The sequence below is a fragment of the Hetaerina americana genome, unplaced genomic scaffold (genome assembly GCF_022747635.1).
Source record: "Hetaerina americana unplaced genomic scaffold, ioHetAmer1.1.p SCAF_3, whole genome shotgun sequence".
NCBI classification, from domain to species: Eukaryota; Metazoa; Arthropoda; class Insecta; order Odonata; family Calopterygidae; genus Hetaerina; species Hetaerina americana.
In genome coordinates, this window is record NW_027286874.1 from 87,841,199 (window position 1) to 87,865,321 (window position 24,123).

Genomic DNA, 24,123 nt, shown 5'->3' on the forward strand with positions numbered 1-24,123 from the left:
TTTATTCAAAAGTTCAATTTAGAATAAAATAGAGGAGGGACGCGAAATTTTTCGATGACTATAAGATTTGAAAAAAATAAATCTTAATTTGCAATGCGAGGCCAATGGAAGATTGCGGATTGCCGGAGCAGGAGGAAGTAAAAGTGAGATGTGTTTTACACCAAAAGATCCAATGTGATCATTGTATGGGAGGATACAGCCAAGGGCGCAACAGGAGTCTTCATTCCGCGTGCCGTGGATGGCTCACGGATTATGGAGCCTCACCCGTCCAAGTTGTCCGGGCAGTGGGAAGTACTTTATGCGCCAAAAAACATCCAATATATATGTTAGATTATACAATTCGACAGAACTCACTTTTGCTACTCTAGGACCTATCCTCATCTGCCCCTTAGTAGCTAGTTGCAGGCAGGTCTGGGTGGTCTGAGCTAGGCCTTGCGCTCAAAGAATAAACGTCAGGCGTCATCGGGTTCTTATTGAAGTCTCTGCCTTAAGAACAATCCGCTTTAAAAATAATAGAATCGCATTAAAATAGAATTAGATATTTTGCGTATTTCCTGGCTTCCACCTTTCTCCAGGGCACTGTTATCAATTAAAAGTAATTCTTTGAAATCATAAGCATTTAAACATACGTCTCAACCAAAAATATATTTACGGCTTGGCTGAAGCCGTTGCTCAGTAATATTATTTTTCCACAGTTCCGACTAATTGATTCATTAGCGGAATGAGGTACTTGACTCCAATTTTGGTATTGGCGCGAGACGGCGGAGGGTTTGTACAGAGTCACCTACCGTAAAATAATTAAACTATTTAAACATATCACTAGCTATCAGTGCGCTGCCTTGTGTTGTTTTCGTGAACGTCTTGTTCAAGGTTAGCTTCCATAGTAAATATAAACAGGAATGTTTTGCCATAGGTCTGTGTCATGTGGTCATATTTCGTTGTTTCTTGGGAAAGCAGCCTGTGAATAAATTAATTTGTCGGACCTATATAGCTATTTAATAGCGTTTTATTTTTATATCATAAGGTCTGTTAGTTATCGACAATGGAATCTCAGAATATGGGAGACAACGAAGAGGTGGCGGGAAATATACCTCCTGCTTCTGTCGTAGAAGATGTCTCCGAATCAAAAGATGAAACTTCAAGTGTTAGCTCGGGTCCTAGAATGAGGTGTAAATACGGAGCAAGCTGCTATAGGTAATGGCAGTGTAAGTAGAATTCATACAGCTGTGATTTTAGGTGTAACTCGTTTACTATGGTGATTTTATATTAAAGACGAAACGAAGATCATAAAAAGCAGTTCAGCCATCCTGATGATCCCGACCATGCACCCGCGACTTCAGATGATCGACCGGAATGCAAGTATGGCACGCTTTGTTATCGCCGAAATCCCCAGCACCGTATTGATTTCAAACACAATTCTACTCCGGCGAAAAAGAGGAAGGCGAAAGTGAAAAAAGGTATAATTTTGCTTTCTTGTGATTGCAATGATCATCATCGTCTTAGGAAGTGTATTTAATTATAATTTTGAATATCCATGTCTGTTAGAGGTGGCATCTGATCAAGAGTCGAGTGATGACTACGATTATGACGACCCTTTTCTCAATGACGGAAGCTCAGATGATTACCAGCCCACCTCAAGCTCGGACAATGATTCCTCTTCCAGTGATGGTGAAGACACGGAAGAAAATTTAAAAAGGACGTTAAGAGAAGGAAAAAAATTTGTAAAACATTGAGAAAATTTGTAAATTCATCTCAATCCACGTGTAAGCGGCAATGTTTGGCCGTTTTGTTTACTGTCATTCCTGAGAAATTGTGCACCAAGGCTAGTCACTGCAGTTGAATATCTGTCCTAACCTCTTGAAAAAGGAAGTCTCAGGAATTCACAAGTGTAACTTGTAAGGGTATTTAAACATGTAATGTTTTTGCAATTGAAATATATAAAATATGAACAACTTGCAGCTTCCCTGGAAAACTTCACATTCGTGTTAGCTTTCTCAAAATAAGAAGTAGTAATCTCGATCTTAATTTTCTCGCGATATTTTATTTGGTGTATGTTACAGATACGAGGAATTATGCACTTTGTTATGCATGGTTGTCTTATGCCATTAGTTATCTTCTTACAATTTTTCAATGACCATGAGAAAACTGGAGGCTACTGAGATCCGCTTGTGATCTGTACATCTTTCAGTAAATGGGTGTATGGTTTAGTTGGTTTGAACACTTGGTACATCCCTTTCTTACTGAACTGTGGAAAATTGTGGAGTATTCATTCAAAGGTCAGTAGATCTCAAGTGCTCCTAGCAAAACCTATTCTTTTAAATTTAGGTAATGATTTAAATATGAAGTGGGCAATCTGTACCCTATCTCATATGCCTTTCCGGGAAAAATCAACACACCAATATAATGTGGTGATAATTGTTGTTACCACTCATTTTATTAACATTATAAAAGTGTCTGACCTGCTCTCAATGTGATAGGGAGGTCTCAAACTAGGTTACTCAGTGGCCTTCTAGTAATGCTTAAAAACTCAACACTGCATTGATGTTTTTGGAGAGCTGTCCATGACATACTTAGAAAAAATATGAAATTGTTAATCAGACTTAAAGACAAGCACAAGGTTCAAATATTTTCTTACAACAAAAAGGAGAAAGGGTGTATTTCAACATTGTATACATTGCGAGTAATTTTTCCCGCATAATTATTTTACTAATTTTTGGGACTGATCTTGTATGCCTATTGCTGGAAAACACTACATAGGATTCTCAACCTGCATACTGGCACCAGGCATTACTTCTTTTGGCACTAACCTGGTATCATACATTCCCTTCTGCTGTAGAATTAAGATTTACCTCAGACATAACTTTTCATTCAACCATTTGCGGTGCAATGCTGAGTTGGGAATTCCTTAATAGTTTTGAAGAAGAGAGCCCATTTTTAAGATTTCTTCGGCTTATGACATAATGTAATTAAGAGAGAGTAATTTTACAGCGACAATGTTGTAATGTAGGTGACTGTGACGCATATTAGAGGGGAGTTCTGGGAGTTAGCTGAAAGAGGAGTGGGATCCAAAAAGAAGAAAATATGTTGGAAATTTTCAGAAATCACATAATTGTTTTTCATGAAATTCCTTCCTCCTAGTAAAATTGTGGATGACATTGTGACAAAACCCCAACCTTCATCATGAAATAACTTATTTGCTTTTTGGTATCGCGTGGCAAAATTAAGAAAAACAAATTATAAAAGTTCCTGACCCATAAGATGCATTTTACTTCAAAAGCTATAAAATTAGGCTGCGTCTTCTGGGCTGGGGGTATAACTTCTTCCTCCTAAGTGCCAGCCGATTTATCAGAAAAATTCCATCAAGTATTTTTTTCCACATCGGGTGTAGGAAATAATTGCCTCGATTACAAATTTCAATAATCTCTGTTTGGAGTCAATTGTAAGCTACGGAGTTTTAATATTTCGATGAAAGTACTACCTAAAAGAATTCCCCAAATAAATCATAAATGTGTTGCAGCTCAATGTCATTTCACATGTGGTGCTCGACTATTTAGGGGAGGCGACTGACTGCTGAGGTCATTTGCGCCTTAGTGGATGGACAGGAAAGGATGAAGGGTTGAGAGAAACCCGGCGTCGGCATTAGCCTACTCTTTATGAAAGGCGCCAAGGGGTGCGCAGCTTAATGCCCCATCTGACGGACGGCGTACTCACTCAAAGTGCCCTCCACAAAGCATCTCAAGTAGAGATCGAGATACCTCTGAAAAATATTCAACACCACCGGGATTTGAACCAGAGCCCTCTGGGTGGGAAGCCAGTACGGTAGCCACCGCACCAATCCCGATCCGCTGTGGTGCTCCATCCAAGTATTTTTAATAAATTGTAACATGAAAAACCAGGGTGTCTCTGGGCTAGGAAATACGGTATTTGTAGCAGTTTTATGCAATTAAAAGGAAGATGAATGCTGCTGATGAACAATTAAAACCATAATCCTCATACTTCCAATATCATACACTCATGTGTCATAATTCTTAACGCGAGTGTATTTCTACATGCATAATCAGACAATTGATGGACAGAGGAATACTTGAGCAAATGCAGTCATATTACTGAATCATGCTGAAATTGTTCTATCACAAGGAGCATAATATATACCTTGTAAAAACTCAGGCCAGTTTTCTAATACCCTGTCTCCAGCATGTTTTACTTGCTTCGTGACCCTGCCTATTCATTCTCAGGATACTCCACATGAATCTACAAATGTGTGGTTTTACATGTTCACTCAGAAAACATCTGGTCATCAACAAAAAGTAAATATTAAATTAACGTTGCAAAGTGAAAAGGGGGGGATTTCCGCAAAGTAACAGCCTCAACTATCTCCTAAAGTAAAATTACATAAATGTAGAAAATACTACTAGATTTAAGATTTTTGAAGGTATTTTTTCTCTGGGATTCGCTTTATCTCTCAATTTTTTTGGCAACTGGCATGGCTAGAAAAATTACCCAGGAAGAAAAGCCAAGGACTGGGAACCAGAGCAATAAACACAGAGGTTTATCTGATCAGATGTAAATGCAGGATAACATAACAGACAGAAAGTTTAGTCTCTTGGTCACCCTGCTTAGTTATCACGAAACTACCAAATCAAGTTTGGAAAGATCAGGATTTTGGTGAGTGGAAAAAAAACCCTATTTTCCAAGAATGACTAGATAAACTATAGAGATATATTTAGTGAGGTAGTATTTCTCTCTTTCCCATGTGATAATCATTTTTTTGACTTCAAGAGAGAAGGACCAATTGATCGCCAAGGAGGAAGTGGCTGGTGCCTAGGCAGCCACTCCTGTTTAAGACAGGTGTGGAACTTTTCCATCAAGTGGACATGATAATACTAAACATATTGTTTGCAATAATTAGAACTTCCAACTAAATCATGGACACTTTAATCAAACCATTGGCTGTAGTAGAACTGCCAAGATATAATCACTTATGCACACCTATTGATAGAAAATGACCCTCTGGTTAAGGAACATTGAGACAATGAGTAAACTTGAGAGAAGCCATCATAAACATGTTATTAATGCTGAACAAGTCAGTAAAAATTTTGAATTTAACACAAGGAGGAGGTTGAAATGAAAATACTTACCCCTGTCATTAGCACTATAAATCGTTTTCTTTATGAGAGCTTAGAGCTAGGATTTGATGAAACGTACAGAAAGTGTCAATATTTGTTAAAGAGGCAAACAGGTAAGTTTTTAGGTTTACAAATAGTGCGATATACAGGGTCGGCAATATAACTTCCTTTTTTCAAATGCAAAACACTTTCAAAAAAGGAAGTTATGTTGCTGCACCCTGTTGTACTAGCTGGTTGACTAACTTCGTTTGAAAAATTTAATTACACTTCTCGTTTACCTTAGTTTGATGGTTGGGGGGCTTCAGTAGTGACAATAAATGGCTTCAGGTCAAATCCTGATACATACCTTGATATTTCCAGATCCTATGAATTACTTGTCATTGTCATTGGATTTCCCCTAAGTCAGATGCTTGGGTCACCATCTCCAAGTCTCCTCAATTGTACCTTGAAGTTAAAACGTAAAGAATGTTATTAAAGGCAATTTAAAATAAAAATGCATAAAGAACTTCAATTACTGTTGCTTGAACTTCTGAACTGACCTTGTGATAAAATGCTGCAAAAACCTGGGTTATTGCCAAGCGGAGCATTCAAGGTTCGCTCCAAAAGTAATGAAATTATTTTTTTTAATTATGTATGTTCAACTATTGAATACATTTTTAAGGAATCAATAATAAAACGGCAAGTATATTTCAGTCTAACCAGGGTCCAACCAATGAAAAAGAAAAATTTTAGTAATTAGAATAAAAGGGGATAAAAGTATATTAATTTTTGTAAAAAATTGCTTCAGTGACTCGTTCAAAGAAATAGCTATTGATTCAAAAAGTCACCCATTATGAGGAATGATTCATACATATATGCATCTGAAACAGTGATGACCACATCAATCACAGGTATCATGAGAACACTGAATGGAAATTTAAGACTATCAATAACAATGACTACAAAGTGAAAACAAATTGAATTATTTATTGATGTGAGTAGGTCTTTGCTGAATTTCTTCATGAAAGCAATAATAACACTTATCTTAGATAATTATATGCAAAAAATTACATCTTTTATTCAATTCATTACAAAATATATTACTTTCACATACAATAATATAATATCAGATTCAATTTTGAGACACTAACAATTCCATTTCCTTAAAACAATTATGGCGTTTCATTGGCTTTTTATTCACCATTTTTGAGAATACAAATTTGTTAACAGTATACCAATGTATAAAGACATGGTCACATTAGACCATTCAGAAACATTAAAATAAAATCCAAATTTAAAAAAAAAGGTAAAATATTTTGCTCAATATAAAAATATCAAAGTGATGTCACTCAATTAAGTGGTAAACGTTGGACGGAAACTGGGACGGATTTCATACCGATCTTAATTAGAAATTCAAACAATCTTATAAATTAAAATCAACATTAAACTTTAAAACAAAGGAATGTTAAACAGGACATGATCCTCTACATCAACAAAAAATAATGGTTGTTGCAATTATAATACAAGTGCATTCAAATAATACAATTACATGAAGAATGTAAAAGGATTCATAGACCCTTTAAACTACTAATAAGTGCCTTAATATATATTGTGTGTGCAATGTCTTGAACTGCCTAAAAAAAAACAGGTGAAGTAGACAGAAATTGATGACGTGTCTTCCCCATGGATAGTAGACATAAACATGCATATCCCAAAAAAATTTCTCATGTAAAATTAACCATTGGATTGTGGCCATAAATATATAATTTTAAGAGATCCAAAAGATAAACAAGTTTTGGACTTAGTAAGTGTTTATAGAAACAATAACCACATCCATCAAGATATGTATTTGTTGAAATTCAAATTAGATATTGGCTAGTACTCCTTAAAAATGATATCAAATGTAATTGTATAGTTCATGAAAAAGGATACCCATTTCATTACTATGGAAGGCATATTTATATTTCAGCATCAACATAATATTTCCAAGCTGCCATATACTTAAAAAAAAAAAAATAAATATCAATCATGAAAACCCTACATTACAATGGAAATCACTAAAATGTTATTTGGTTTCTGAAATAGATTCATGCAATTCAAGCCCGGAGCCACTTTGCTTGGGAGCTTAAAATAAAAGTACAACCTGATGATGTAATACTATAATCAAATTCCAAGCCAAAGGAGACCTCTTTTTTCATGTGAGATCAGTACTTTCAATGGAAAAATGTTTAACATGATGGTGCGCTGGTAGAAGTGACTATCCATAGAGGGAATTTTCCTTAAGACACATTATGGCTTCCCTCATTCTTAAGAAATTTGAGCATTCAATGGGCAACATATATTTAGCAAGTGACCTTAATCGTTATATGCTGAACAAAGATATATATTAAAATTTTTAAAATGGCCTTTCATATCCTAATGATATAAAAATGTACAAAAATGATCGTTTACATTTTTGGTATGCTGGGAATGACTCATGATTCCCTCAGTTGGAACTTGAATCATGACTTGTGATAATTCTGCGATAAGAATGATTTGCAAGTAATAAACCACATTATAGACAGAATATGAGAGTATTAGGCACTCACCTGAGAGACAACTACATGCATGACAAATAATAAAGATTAATTAACTTAACATGATATGATTCAAGGATATTCACATTTTAAGGAGAATGATTAAACAGAAAGATTGAATGAAATGCACATCACTGCATTAGGGAAAGCCCTTCTATAATACAGTAACAGATTATATACAATCAGTCACATTACCAGGTGTCAAAATTTTAACCGTATATGAGAGTATTCACTCGATATTGAAGTACGGTTTATGAAAGATTCTCATAAAATGAAGATTAGAGGACAAATATACATCCTAGCTTTTCAATAATATCACACACACAAAAAATGTGAGTTCTAATTTCAAGTGAGAGGGCAATACATTAAATTCACTCCATCCTCTTTCCTCTACCTGCAAATTCCCGTTCATGGCGAGAGAACATTCGTTTCCCACTTTTAGAAAACACTGTACAAAGCTCCCTGGTGACATTTCATTTGTATGAATCTAGTAGGCCAGAATACTCATGAAAATGGATTGTCCTCAAACGCAATTATTGCATTAGGACACAGCACAAGCTCTCCTTTTGCAAAGCTTTTTTGTACAATAGATAATAACAATGTTTGAATTGCCTGAGTAATAAGAATAATTCTTATCATCACAAATAACAAATGTATCCAGGATTAATCCTGATGGCATCAATAAAATACCATGACAATTTATACGCCACTATTATCTACAATTAGCTTTTTTCTTTTAAAAATACAATAAAAATAACTCTGAATACAGGCATACCTCTTTCCCCGATAAAAATAACACACATGTACTTTAAAATTCAGTGCCACACATGTGCTGTTCAACACCTGTATAAAATGTAAAAGCAGAATTTTAACAATCGGTAATAAGAAACACATTCACATACATGAGGAATGGTAAAAAAAAAGAGAATTATAATGGTGAACACTTGTGACACCAGACTGCAATTCTGATCAGACTGGTGTGGGTGACTTTTTACGGGTATAAAAGTTCAATATTTGGAGACTGCATCTCATCTATGTGTTGATATTCTGAGTAAACCACCAGCCAGCAGTACACCTGCAAGGAAAAAAATCCTTGATAAATGTAAAAGAATTTGCATACCTATGTAAATGGTCACACAGGGTAAATGCAATTGAAATTGAAAGCAACATCAGGATTCAAATACATTGTCATTAAAAATGTGATGTGGATAATCTAAAAACGCAGAGATTTACGTGATTCGATCCAGGGGAACATTTATGGGTAGTACAGTGGACCGCCTTGAATAGGAGCAAGAAATGATAATGTCCCCCAAGCAGCAGTTAAAAGTCATTTGCAGACATTTTGCAACAAATCAACTGCGAAGAACCAAGACATTGAAATAGAAAAACAAAATTAAGGCTTGATATAGAGTTCATAAAATCATTAAATGAATGTGCTATCTGAATTAAAACAACTGACTAGGATAAGTTTTAGATGGTTAAGTTCAAATATGACTTCCCAAGAAAGTAACGAATATATTTCATAAAATGACATTAACCAAAATTTCACCATTATTAATACAGAGATCACAAAATCTACCTCGCAATTGATGTTATGCTGTCAACCGTTGTAATTATTATGACTTACTGCTGATATACATTCTCTTCGGCTGAATAGAAGTTGGACGATAATGGAATTTGCTAATTTGTTGAGAGTAAGTGGAAATTAGTAGGTTAACATATTATTTATAAGGACTATACATATCACAACTGTCTATTTATGACAGGGCTCAATAACATAAAACCTTAGTTTTGAATATCCCATCCCACAATCAACCAACCAATTCCTTTTGAAGAAGAGCCCATCCTTTCAGCCACAATATTCCTTCTGGTAACCTCCAATCATTTATTTTTTTTTGACAGAAAGGAAATCAATCATGGAGATGTTCAAAGCAAAACTTTTTAAGTTCTAAAATATTTTGTCCAAATGACCAATTTTGTTGAACAGTCCTAAAGACATTGATTATTTGCCAAAACTTGCTGTTTTAAATAAAATTAAGGGGAACTTACAAAGTTTTGAATCGCCCATGTTCACCATGAAGCTTCATTAGCTTGAGCCTAATACCACTGAATTCCAAATGTAATATGTTGGAAACGGTTATACATTTACCATTCATTAACTCTTATACCTTGTCAGAAAAGACAAAGAGGTGATAATGTTCACCTCAAGTCATCCACATTCCTTCAACTTCACTACGAGTACACCTGCTACAATTTCAGAGTGTAAAAATCATTCGCCTTGACTGGGATTTTTACTGGGAAGGAATGATTTTTACACTCTGAAATTGTTGCATTGAAATGCACATTAGCGGATGACTCCGTTAAAAGTTACTGTTGCGGCATCTCCTGCAGTTTCTTTGGAATTTGTCGAAGTGCACCTGCTCATACTGCTGTCAATGCCATTACTACCCCATGCAATAGGCTTTAGATTTCATGGCAAAAAATATCGTAACTATCTTGCCATATCTGGAATGAGTCTGTAACTTGGACTCCAGTTCCTCCAGAGTGACACCGGTTGAGTTTGAAATTATCTGAAAGAATTACTGGCACTGGTTGCGATTTCATGGAAACATCCCAAGAAGTGTGTTTTATTAACTTAAATAAAACCTCGAATTTATAGGGCGCTAAGTTTTACAGTCTCATTAATTTCTCACACAATGCACATGTACTGAGTACCTCTGGTATGGAACACCATCTGCTAGATAGAATATTAGCCTTAGGGGACCCTGATGGCCATACCTAAAAGATAAATTATGCTGAAAGAAATCGTCCCATAAGCCTTCCTTAACCTTAATTTCCACATCACTATCACAGGTCAGCAAGAATCGTCTTCTGCATTCACCTTTTGATATCTGTCTACTCTTAAATAGAAGTCCTGAGAGGTCATCATTGGACAACTTATTCTACTAACTCTTTGAAGAACACCAAAGAGTTTGTAGGACATGGTGTCCTGTTGAACATCACTGAAACCCCTGTCACACACAGAGCATGTACCCTGAAACCCCTGTCACACACAGAGCATGTACCATTGGCAGAAAAGCACCAACCAATTCACCGATTTGAAACATGTTATGACCTGCCCATACACTTCATGAAGAAAAGTCCCTCACTCAAATCAATACAGATATAAGAATTACTAAATTACTAAGATCTGCTCACCTGTTTGCAGTCAAATTGAACTGAACTATGCTTTTTATGTCTTATTTTATTTCTTTATTTCCTCCATTCTTCAGCATAAGGAATATAAAATATATGACTGTCATAGGAAGAGCTCTTGGACCCCATGCTATATTGAATATGCATCTCAATGTTTTAAAGCTTTACTTGCACATACTGAGCACACAGATACTGTAATTTGTAATATACCACATCAGTAAGTCAACAATTTTCTAGTTTTGCAAGGTCAAGTAAACAGGTTTCCTTCACTGATTTGGATTCAATTCATATGAGTATTTTAATATAAAACTTAAAGTTTGATGACAGTGTTCAATGATGGAACAACAGTTGAGGTCGTTAACAAATTAATAGAGAACCTTCCTAAATAAGACATTCCACTTCAAAATTAATTAACAGAATGCAAAAGGAATTGCATACATTTTTTCTTTCACAGTCAGCACGAATGTTTTCAACACCAAATGTGAAAATGGATAAAGTAATTCTATTATGAGAAATATGATGTGCAAGTGGTTTAATTTATGTAAAAATATGCATGTATATAAAAATTAACAATAAACAATGAAATACACCAAGTCACTTTTGGGATTTTTTCATAGTCATTTATGCCTCAGGTTTTTATGTTGTGTGGCACTCCTGATACTTTATTAATGCTAAAAAGAAGTCAAAAATATAATGCCTCAAATCCAAATAAGTAGGGCAGTATGTAAAGAAATCATCGTAGACAGATTTAAAAAAACTCTTGTCCTCTTAAATGTGAACCTATGACTTTTAGCAAGACACCCACCAGGCTCATGCAGCTGTCATGATGTACCTACTGATATTGAGTCTAATATTTATTCAACTGAAAAACACATTCATTCAAATTTTCTATAGTGCTAGTGCATTAGCAAATACTAACAGACATAACACCAACAGGTAATGAGAGTAACTTTTCAGGAATGACGAGGAGGAGGATAAATTTGCTGTAGTGTAAATCAACACAGTACTTAATTATATATGTATACATATTTTATGGCAAGTATGGTACTTGGTGTATACTATCTTAATCCTAGTAAAATTATAACTTTAATTTTGACTAATTGAAAAATGATGACAAATATGCATAAAATGAGCCAGTTAAGTGTTAAATAAGCTGTAGTTCCTGGAAAAGCTGGATATTAGAAATTCCATAAAAATTATGTCAAATCTTATCTCCAAGATATCAGTTTTTTATCCTCTCAACTAATTTTATCAAATTAAAATTCAAAAGTAAAGCTTATTTATATGAACAATCCCTCTTTGAAATCACATAAAATACAGGGAGCTAAATCTATCCCTTATGCATATTGTAAAAATCCTATAATGTCAGCTGGTAGCTTAAATAATGCAGGTTCCAAGGAAGAACACATCTCTCTGTTTGACATGGCTGCTGCCAAATGAATCAATCACTGTTTAATGTCAACAAATCCTAGCCAATTTTATTCACACACAGGAAGATACACATGAATTCTGATAAATGTGAACAGCATCGCTATACCCAGAGACCAAAATAACAATGTTCAGACCCTAACTCAATTCCAGTATGAGCTGCAAAACTCATATCAAGCATTAATTAATCTAATTAAGTTTAAACTGTTGGGTACCACAGGGAAGTGTCAATAAATGTTCTTAAAACCCTGCACTGTGGAGAATATCATTCTCACTTGATGCACAGTATTCTTTTTTTACAGCATTCTCCAATTAATACCCAAGTTTTTTAAAATTCCAAAAAAAAAACGCTTTCTGTATTACGGCCAACTTAACTTGCCATTTCCTCTGGTGCCCGGCCTATACTAGAAAAAATGTCAACTCCCTGAATTTATATTTTCATGGTAACAATGTACATACAATAAAGTTTTGAAAAGACTGTGATAGTTGAAATAAGGGTGCAACTAATGAAGGAGAAATATTACGCACATCCAGAACTTTGTAGGTATCATGAATTTTCATAGATACCGTGAGCCCAGGGCTTCATAGTTATCTTGAACGTGTATAGATGATGCGCATCTGTTTGTGTGTATATATATAGTGGGTGTAAAAATATGTCTATATCCATTTACTAATAGATGGTAACAACCAATGAATACATGGGATCATAATTGCCTGTGGCTATATCTACCGTAAGTATACAGAAGATTAGAGCCAGGTGACTGAAATGAATTCCAAACAACAGAAGGATAGAAAAATATACAATATTTACAAGCCAACACAATATGTCGCCTTATTGCTTTTTTGCTATGATTCGTAAGTCAAAATGTGACATAAATTTGTGTACCCTTGTATTTGCTATAAAAATTAACTTTCAGCCAATCAAACATAGAAAAACAAGAGAATGAATGAAATAGAATTTTCTTGTTTTGCATGCTTTACTTCGCTTTGTTAATATTGGCACTAAGCTGTTCTAGACACCCTCCAAGTTCTATGAAAATGCTGCCTACATGGTGATTGTTTCAAACATGAATTGAGGTAAGCTTTTATAATTAGAAGTTTCTCAAAAAAATTACCCATGGAGAAGAAAATCGTATACAGCGATATTTAAGCTAGAAGTCATCAATTATACGAAAGAAAAAAGAAACCCCACAGCTGGCAGGAATTATCCAATAATAAATCTTTTAAATGAAAGTTATGTTCTGGTTGGGAAAAGTGGATGATGGAAGACTACACAGAATCGGAAAGGATTAAAATAGTGTCTTATGAAGATATAAGCCAGTGGATCCTGGAAAGTTGGCAGGGTGTCAGAGGGACTTGTGTTAAAAATGGATTTGAAGAAGCTTTAGGCAATATTTCAACGCCAGTGCTAGAAGATGAGGAAGAGTTAACTTCGGAGAGAAGAACTCGATGATGTGCCTAAAGATACAATAAATGCCGTTAAATCATTTAATTGTGATTCAGGTAACTAATTTCTTGGATTTGAGTTATCCACCTATCCTATCATGTATTTAGACGTACGTGTATATAATACGACATACTCTATGCATACGTGAAGTACTATGTATCAGAACAAAGAAGTACTACATATTAGAATATATGAAGTGTAGAAACTATATGTTTCTTCTTTTTCTCATGGATTTATGAGATGAAATAACTGTAACAGGAGCAGATCTGTATAAAATAGAATGCAATTAGAAAGGCATGCTTCCAGACTAATTTATTTTTGCGTGACTCTTCTTTAAATTATTGTGTACGTCGGTATGTAAATGTTTGGATTTTTTCAATTTTCATTACATAACCCGCATCGTCATTTTTTTGGATCTTCTGAACATTTTTGTATTGATAACGCGCACGTTATCGATGGGAAAATACGGTAATTAGAATAAAAAGGGATAAAAGTACATTAATTTTGTAAAAAAAAGTCCTATAGTGACTTGTTCAAAGAAATAGCAACTGATTCAAAAAGTGATCCATTGCAATGATATACATGATATAGAAAAAATATCTGGAACAAGTTTTCCTTATGTGACTATACAAGTATCAGTAAAGAGACTGGTATGTAGCCTGCTCGCACCATGCTGGCTCAATGGTGGGGCATCTGACCTTTAACACGCACCAAGCAACAATCCCCTACGAGTGTTTGCTCAGGCTAGAATATGTTTTTAGTGAACCCCTGTTGAGTGACTCGGTGCAAGCACAAAATGCAGGGAATGATTGAACAGCGGTACACCATCAAATTTTGTGTTGGACTGAGAAAAACAGGTATGGAGACATTGGACATGATTCGTCAGATGTTCAAGGATGAAAGCATTTAACAATCTGCAGTTACTTAATGGCACAAGCTCTTCAAAGATGGCTGAGAGGGTGTGGAGGATTAGCCCGCACTGGATGGCTGTCAACATCAAGGACCAAACACAACGTGTGCATGAAGTGATGAATTCAGACCATCGGTTAAGGGTGTGCATGATCGCAGATAATATTGGCAATGATAAGATGACATTGCACATCATTGTCACTGAAAATCTGGTGATGTGATAGACCTGCGCTAAACGCATGCCAAAGGCCTTGATGGACAATTAGAAGCAGAGTCAAGTGTCTGCTCGCGAAGACTTTCTGCAATGCGATGATTCCCCAACCCCCTTATAGTCCTCACTTGGCAGCAGAAAACTATTTCCTATTCCCTAAAGTAAAATTCTCCCTCAAAGGACACCACTATGGGACCCTAAGTGCCATCAAAGAAGCATGCACCTGGTACCCTTAAGGACCTTCCGCCTATAAGGGAGTCATGGAGTATCAGTGGGAAGTAATGGGAGGGCATGCGAATGGGAAAGAGTGGGGAGAGGGCATTACTTGGGAAATGCACAAGGAACATCCAAATAGGCCATGGTCTTTTATCTTGGAGGATTAATGATCTTGAATTATGCATGAGAATGGACTTATTTTATCATTTTGTCATAATTGAAACCAAGGATCTTAGCAAAGTTATACCTGAGGCACTATCCTATTAAGTGATACTTGTATAAATAATATTTTTTATGCATAGATATAAAATGTAGACTTACATTGTACGCCATCCATAGCCACAGCACCAAGGCCACTAAAACCGACTGAAGCTGCAAAATAAAAGGTAAAGAAACATCAAAACCCAAATGTCACTGACATCCATTACACAATATATGTACATTCTGGGTCAACTTTTCCAGGCTATATTAACAGAGACCACTATGCCAGGAATAAACACAGAAATAAAAATTGCAGGTGACTATAATATGCCTAAATCAAGCCAATAGTGAAATAGAGTGAATAATACATCTAACACTATTTTCAATAATTTTATTTATAAAATAGTTAAATATGCACTCAGTGCACAAAATATGGGATTATGTCACCCTTTAACAGATACTTGAGGGGAAAATATGAGCAATAATCTTAAGTAATGACTTTTCCTTATACTGTTTCATCACCATTAATTCCTATAAATACATTCATTTAAGTGGGCTGAATAATTTTCAATGGTACTTAACATTCCACATACACTCACATACAGGTATCCTATTTTGCATAAGAACCAATATAATTTTGTTGGAAATAACTTGATTATCAAGGTAAATTATGTGAATGTGCTTCAATTACAAAAAGATATCAACATGGATCAAGAACAAAGAATATAAAATATAAACTCTTAACTGTGTGCAATACATTATCTCCATCATAAAAACCATTTACCCAAAAGATAATCCCAAGACTGTGGGATTATGGCATCGTTCCCGACAATTTTTGAGTTTTTCCTTTTCATTAGAGGTGTACTCTGATGCAATGCCCTTTCAAGTTGCATGGGTGATTCCAGCAATAGGGACATAACAGGAATGTGGGTGCTACACGAGGAGAAGCCAATCTTTGAAGCAGAAGCACTTTTGGCTTCAATGACAGCTATTCACGCCATGTTGGCCGCAGCCTTCACTTTTACCCTGATTTTAAAAGACTGTACATTGATTTAATAAAGGATTTATTGTGCAACGCGACCCGATGGTACATGTCTTCTGATGAGATTCCGGCCAACCATCCTCCTTGTATCGTCCTACCACCCTATGCTACCTCCATCTCTGATTCGTCAATGACGAGGTTAGTATATAGGGTGGATGAAGCCTGAGGAGGTAGTCGATCGAATTGGCATAAGGTGTGCCAACAGATGTCTCGTTTATGAAAAACTATTTCTGTCAGACACTAGCTAAAGTCACTCTCCAAGCCACTTTGGCGAACACTGCAACAATGTCAAAGTGCAAAAATCATTCACCTAGACTGGGATTCAAACCCAGATCCCTTGATGTCTTACAAAGTGCTTTAGCCAGTTAAGCTACTGAGCTACTCACAATACGATATTACTGTTGTGGCATCTCCAACAGTTCCTTTGACTTGGTGAATATGTTAAAGCTACCAATTTTCCAACAAATATCACAAGTAACTTCAACCCATGGACCAAGCCATTATTAAAAAAACCACAAACACAGTAATCAACCCCAAGGTTGTTTTGGTAGGTGATGGTAGATTTCACCCAAGACTAAGCCCAATGGCGTGTGAAATTCACACATAGGGATAGAGGGGCCAGTTCCTTTCCTTGTGTCCACTATGGTTATCCCAGGAAGATCTGGTATCCAAAAAAACAAAGCTTGGCTGGAGTTGAGGGTGCCTGAGAGGCATGCCCAGGAATCGAACCTGGATCCTAGTCAATAGTCTAATGCTCTACCCCTGGACTATCATATCCTATCAGGCCATTATGTAGACAAATCAATCATTATTCCTTTGAAAAACGTATTACAGAAAACTTCTTAAACTATAAAAAAGATGCTATTCTCCACAACTTTTTATGTCACACGACAAAAAAATTTCATTCGAAATATCACATTGGGGATGTTCAATAAGTATCACATCGATAATTTTTGTTCGACAATTATTACATCTAATATTTACAGATTATTGATAAGTTTTGATATGCAAACCTTTCATTAAAAAAAATGAACTTCACTGTATGCTTTCTTGGCACATAATGGCTAATAGGTAATAAAGGGTGGGAAGAAAGAAAAGGAGAGGACCTGGGTAATGGTTATGGCTGGAATGATCCAAGGTCATATCCCTGTCAGCCTGGTGGAAACACTCGGACACTTGCTCATATGGGGAAGGGGGAGAGAGGGTATATGCACTGCAAGACAGGTAGTATAAAATGAAAGATATGTATTTAAGAACTCAATGTGTTACAAGTGTTTAGCTATTATAATTAAAACCCATTCCCATTGGAAAATATAAAGGCAATGGAAAGTTAAGAGAAAAAGTTGTACTATTTCATACAACTATGAAGCCACGATCATATTTTTCTACAACCAGCAAGGACACTAGTAGACACTGGAAAAAATAATTGAAAATATAGACCAGTGAGCTAATGAAATATTTCAGTACACTGCGGCTCAAACAATACATCAACTTAAGTATGAGGGTAAGAGAAGGCAATTGGGATAATAAAATGGAGAATAGGTGTCTTTCAGAGTCAGTAGAAACGTTGCATTTCCAGTGTTCAACCACGTTAAAGTATCCTGAGTTGATTGTGATATGTCCTCCTTTTGTAAGAGACATTAGAGATAAACAATTATCTCGATAATTAGCCCTATGATTTGTCAAGACCCATTAATGGTAACAAAAATCCAAAATCTAGAGCCTCAGTAAACGCACTGGTTCTACTCTGTCAACAACATTATACTTATGTTCTGCTTATCAAAAATACTTAGAAAAAATTCAAAAATTTGGAATTGGGAGACAAATTTGTCAGAAATGGGTAATCGTTTTATGTTACCTGCCACCTAATTATTTGGGAGTGATAAGAACTGGGGCCGGGCACAAGAATGGGTTACCAATCCGTTTTGGGCTTTTGGGTGAGATGGAGATTAGGTTCTATACTAGTTGACTACCTATGATATTATTATATTCCAGCAGAGAGCAAAGAATATGACTTAACAATCAATTTACAGTAAAACTAGAGATAAGGCTTGGCAATTATTGCACACCACTTATGCCATCCAAGAGCTTAGAATCACTTATCAAATAGCCTTAAGGGCTATTGTGGTGTGATAAATCTGCCTGGCACTAAGTCAATTCACACTCATCCTTCTCAATCTATTTCTGTCTTTCCCTAGAATAAACACCAAATGCCTAAAAAAATATGTACATAAGAGTTAATGACTCATCAAATGACGGAGAAATTATTTGTATCATCAGTGTCATTCCATTAAAAATGGAAAAACACAACTCACAATTAATCCATTAGTTTTTAAGTGAGCAGAATTTTGAAAATATCATTTCACTAAAAATCAGGAGGTACTGAGAATTCCAAAATGTACTGATAGATTTGGGATTGAAAATAGTTAATTTTATTAAGATTAATTATACTTAGCAAAAAAGATATCACACATCACCTTCTTATGGCTCAAACTCTTATTGGCTAAAATGAAAATAATTGTCACACGATGCTGTCCATTCATAAAAACTGTTTCCATAGTTTTGAGACAGTACATCAAAATTTAATGAAAATGTATACAAATTATCTTGACGAAGAGTGGAAAATTTTTCAAATTAAATTTGTCACATTCAGATTATTTATAGTATGCTTATCATGAGAACAAGAAGCTATTCCTCAAATGCATGGAATCCACCTTGCCATCTATCTTTTGATCAATTTCTCTACACTGGTACCTTGGTTAACATTTGGTAATGCAGGACTGTCCATTAAGTTAACTGATTACAACATTTTCTACAGGTTGATTTAAATACTTGGCTTTATATGTACTCATGCTATTCAAGCATGCAATACCCAGAGACCTGTTCAATAGTCACGGGTGGTTCGTTTAATAACTTGCCATATGGATTTCATCTCATGAGAATGATATTACCTGATATGTATTTAAAACTGTAGCAAAAAAGATTTTACAACCAAATAAGAAATTTGTCCAGATCTTTTACTTAAGTTTTTACTTGAACATTTCTTTCATGATTTAAGTTGCTATTACACTTGCTACACTTCAGGTTGTTGATGAAAGTGTCTTACTTACATAAATGTAATATCCTCCAATAAGCCACAGCCCAAAAACAAGTTGGAAAAGGATGACGATTCCGAATCCCACCAACCATGGGATAAGATAGCCTCTAATTCCCTTGGTCACTCCGACAATTAGAAGAGCAGCAAATAAAATCAACAGTAGAAAGTAAAAGATAAAAAATCCACCAACTCCTTGTGTGGCTGCAAAAAAGTAAAGCGATAATTTGGTTGTGCTCAACAAAACATTTTTTTCCACTTTCAAGCCAAAATAAAACGTAGGGCACTGAAGAATCATTAATAGATGCATGAGGAATAAAGTGATATCACAATTACTTACAATCTCGGACATCAGTTTCGAACAGAGGAAGGTAAAACTGACTGGATTCGCCACCACTCATTACAAATGCGGTATGAGTTATACAAACCACGCTTGCGGCCTAAAAGGAAAAAGTTTGATGGTTAAACAAAAAAACTAGACACAGATAAAAATAAGGGTGAGCTACACACTTGCAGTACAAAATGGCTTTTCTAAAAGACATCAAAATCAAACAGCGAGCGTGTATATACATAATGCATGCATGTAAGTTTAAATATTAGACCATAAGATAGACTATACACTGAAAGGTTACACTCATGAGCACCAATGACCAAACGTACTCACTACATCCTTTCACCTGCTCTAACCACTCAAATGAAAGAAATAATAAATATTGCCATTTTTTTAAATTGTGAAATATTTTAGATATATAGAGAACTTCATCAAGCAAAACCTTCGGACTGCAAGATTGTTACAAATAGTCAAGAAAAAACAGGCTTCTTACCAAGGTGTAACCTGCAACAGCTTTTGTCCCAGTCTTCAGACTGTTATTCCAAATACATGGGCACCAACAAGATTGCAGTAGGGGCATTCTAGCTGATTAATGTAAATTTTCCAAAAAATATAAGTCAATTCCCACGTATTTTCAGAAACTAACACCGTATGCTCGTAGAAAACAGCCTCCGCAATACAGTGAATTTACCTACGTTCAGTTGATGCTTAATTTTGAATGTCAACGCCCTACTCACGCATATGAATTCAAGCAATCTTCTCTTGTTTCTTTCGTTCAAGAATTTACCGCGGCACGCCCGTTTCTCATGGCGTCCAAGCGGTAATGGAATGCGAGTCCGAAGTAGCGGTAAAAAATTAAAATATACCTCGATGATTGATCCATAATTGAAACCCTATAAGATTGTTTTCGATTATCAAAATTAACCCAAACTACATCTTCATTCAAACATACTGCAACAGTAATTCCAGAATTATTGTTACAATGGAAGAATAAATGATAGATTCCCGCCTTCAACCAGAATAATTCAAACAAGTGGGAAACTTAGTCTCCGATTTAACCTAAACTTTAGGTGGATTTCTAAGATTAGTCCTTTCAAAAAAGGATGATATTTAAAGAAAATCAATCCAGGTTCACAAAATAGGCAGCTCCCTTATATCTTCCCCTTATCTCTCCGTGGTTTACAGCCTTAATGTGGTGGAAGGGCTTGCATATTCTGTTGATCCCCAGAAATATGTTTGCGGGAGCGATTACAGTTTGTCCTGTCATAGTCATCCCAAACTAAATAAATCAAAGACAGAGTAAAAAATCCTCAATATTCAGCTGTAATGATTCAGTCATTACTGAGCGAAGTATAGAAACCAACCACTTATAACAAGTTAGGCGTTAATGAACAATAAACCGTTATCGTTAATTTCCTCCCTGAGAGAAAGTAGTGATTCCTGCAGTGAAATGAAATGGCGAATTTTACATCAAGAGAAAACGACCCTGTGAGCAGTATTAATTGGTTTTCTCCTTACGAGGTGAGACGGATTCGTTTCCCAGAGGTTGCAACATTTCGCGAGAGTTCAGTTGTGACATTAAAGCTTTCATCAGCCACTGATTTAAATAATGATTACCCGGGAAGCCAACTTCAAAAGAGTAAAATAAAAAAATGTAAGGAGAAAGGTATCCTATGAAATATTCATTGAAATGTTAAAAATATACTTTTATTTTAATTGCTCCAACACTGCAATTGCCGTCCCGGCTCGGCCGAATTTATGTTATGTTAATCAATTGCCAATGTGAGAATTTAATTTAAAAATAAAATACATATATGTGTCCAAGATCCGCTAAAATCAACGCGTAAAATTGCTCTACCCCTGGACTATCATGTCCTATCAGGTCATTATATAGACAAATCAATCATTATTCCTTTGGAAAAGGTATTACAGAAAACTTCTTAGACTATAGGTAACATGCTATCCTCCACAACTTTTTATGTCATATGAAATAAAAATTTCATTCAAAATATCACATTGGGGATGTTCAATAAGTATGACATCGATAATTTTTGTTCCATAATTATTGCAGCTAATATTTATAGATTATTGATAAGTTTTGATATGCAAACCTTTCATTAAAAAAAATGAACTTCACTGAACGAATCAACGCGTAAAATTAATTTCCCAAAAATTTGAAATTTAGAATGACTTTTGACTTTGTCAGCAAGACAACGAATTTTTAATTGAAGTGAATTATAATAAATGCTTAAGAAACCAAGTATTTTACATACATAAGCAATCGCTAGATGGTACGTTACTTTTAAATTCATTAAAAATATGCATAAATAACGAACTGATAAGCTATACTGATAGCTTAACGCATTGCATAAAATTTGTCCGTCTTTCATAAAGTTTGTATCCTTCTTTATTATCTTTATTATCGTGACCCTGTGGTAATAAAATATCCGCATGAGTCTATTTTACAACCGTTGTAAAACCATTGTTTTGCGACTTCATAATCGTGCGTTCACATGGATACTATAGTGACTATTCAAATGTTCCCTTCATGCGGAAATTGATCTGTACTTGGGTATCTCGTTTCCCACCAGTTGGCGTAATAGAAGTTAAAAAGAGATAAATTTGTTGCTGATGACTGATTATCTATAATATATTATTGGTAAGGTCTGATAAAAGAATGCATTGCATTACTAGTTGCTTTTGAAACATTGAATTAGTTTTTGTCTATCATTACTCGGGCCGCTTTATGGAAAATAAATCATAGGTGAAAAAAATGGTACGATTCCTCCTAAAAAGCCATTGAATTCATGACAGCGACAAAGACAAAAGAACAACAATAGGACATCTTCAGGCATGATTATATGAAAACGAGATACTTGCTATTAAAACTCTAGGCGACCGCGGATAGCGGCAAAGATAGAATTCATTTTATTATCACTTCTGCTGAAAGCTAAACTAAACAGTGGCATCGTGTAGCGCGGCAGCATTGCTTATATTAACGTTTTTGTGCGATTATGTCCTAGAGAGCGCAAGGGAACCTAATCGCCATCCACCAACAACGATTTATTATTAAATTGTACGCCCCTAATGGATAGATAGATTAGATAGTCGTCTTTGATTAATGGATGACCTAACGCTCAACATTATGCCAGCTTGATTATTTATTTTATAGCTATGAGTACGTAGGCTCAAAACAAATATCGGATTTTTTGCATTTTTTACGGTATTCCGAAAAATACTTTTCTATTAATTATAAATTTTTGTATAAAAATAACGTTAAAATATATTTTTTTGAGTGGTAGAAATTTACGTAAACACTGGCCTATATTTTTTTATTCTTAAAAAAATTGAATTGATAAAATTTTAGTTTTTCTCATGTGTTTAACCCGTAAATTTGGAAACTATTTTAAAAAGACAGTCATATCTTCACCAAATTTGGTAAAAAATATACCAGGCTTAATTTTTCAAACCACTGAAATCTAAGTCGACGCTGTTTAAATTGAGATTGCGAAAATTGAATGCTGTAGTTAGTTACGTGCGCATATGCATCAAAGCGCTTTTGGAGTGGCAACTGGCCGACAGTATGCCCATCGCCCACACCATTATGGAGACGTCATTACCTCCTCACACCCTTTTGCGATGGACCCCTGATGACTTTTTTACAGACACAGTCCATGGTATCCTTGGATTTTCACTGTAAAGAAAACAACCCCAGTCGAAGGAAAAAGTAAAAAAATTGTATTACGAGCATGATCATCAGCCGCAGTATTTTGAAAAATGTAGCATTTATTTTTAAGTTAATTTGTAAGATTAAAAATTAGAGCAGCGCAGACTTCGATGAAAAACAACCATCATCGAATTGAATTCTTTGGAATATACGACATAAATGTTACTTATGTTACTTATGACCGGTTTTAAATATCAGATTAGAAGGAATTTGGCTATTTATCAATGTTCGTCATGCTTCATTGCTGACTTGTGACCGCGGCAATTTTTTAGTTTTGGCCAGAAGCCTCCCCAAAGTAGCCTAAAATCCGCTGTAGAAATAAATAGGTCAGTATGTCATGCTTAGAGGAGAGAAATTAGAACGAGTGGACACATTCATCAAGTGGATCTGAAGATATATAGGTCAGAATGATTTTATTAGAGGGGAGAAACTAGAACAAGTGTATTGCCTTGCCTTGGAACCAAGGATACGCGGAATGGGATAAATTTGCAGAAACTTATCTTTAGAATGGCTCATAGAAAGATGAATTTCATGGAAAAGTTGCCCTTGCAGTGTACGAAAAACTGCGAAACCTTACCATACATGGACGGAAGAACATTTGCGAGAAGTGCGGCTGAAAACGTGGGGAACTGGAAGAGCAG

General features: G+C 35.4%; 2 protein-coding genes across 2 annotated transcripts; one reads left to right on the forward strand and one right to left on the reverse strand.

Annotated features, from left to right (window-relative positions):
- The first annotated feature begins 833 nt into the window (after positions 1–833).
- LOC139690657 (aprataxin and PNK-like factor) lies at positions 834–1,944 on the forward strand. Its single transcript, XM_071588148.1, has 4 exons — positions 834–913; positions 1,025–1,194; positions 1,273–1,457; positions 1,546–1,944. Exons 2-4 carry the CDS (start codon positions 1,043–1,045, stop codon positions 1,731–1,733), a joined length of 525 nt encoding a protein of 174 aa, XP_071444249.1. The 5' UTR covers positions 834–913; positions 1,025–1,042; the 3' UTR covers positions 1,734–1,944.
- A 4,243-nt stretch (positions 1,945–6,187) lies between these two features.
- Positions 6,188–20,497, reverse strand: pasi1 (pasiflora 1). Its single transcript, XM_071587473.1, has 5 exons — positions 20,249–20,497; positions 19,765–19,864; positions 19,441–19,628; positions 15,409–15,459; positions 6,188–8,756 (listed from the first exon to the last, which is right to left on the reverse strand). The coding sequence occupies exons 1-5, from the start codon at positions 20,333–20,335 to the stop codon at positions 8,673–8,675; spliced, it is 510 nt and encodes a 169-aa protein (XP_071443574.1). The 5' UTR covers positions 20,336–20,497; the 3' UTR covers positions 6,188–8,672.
- Positions 20,498–24,123: the final 3,626 nt, after the last annotated feature.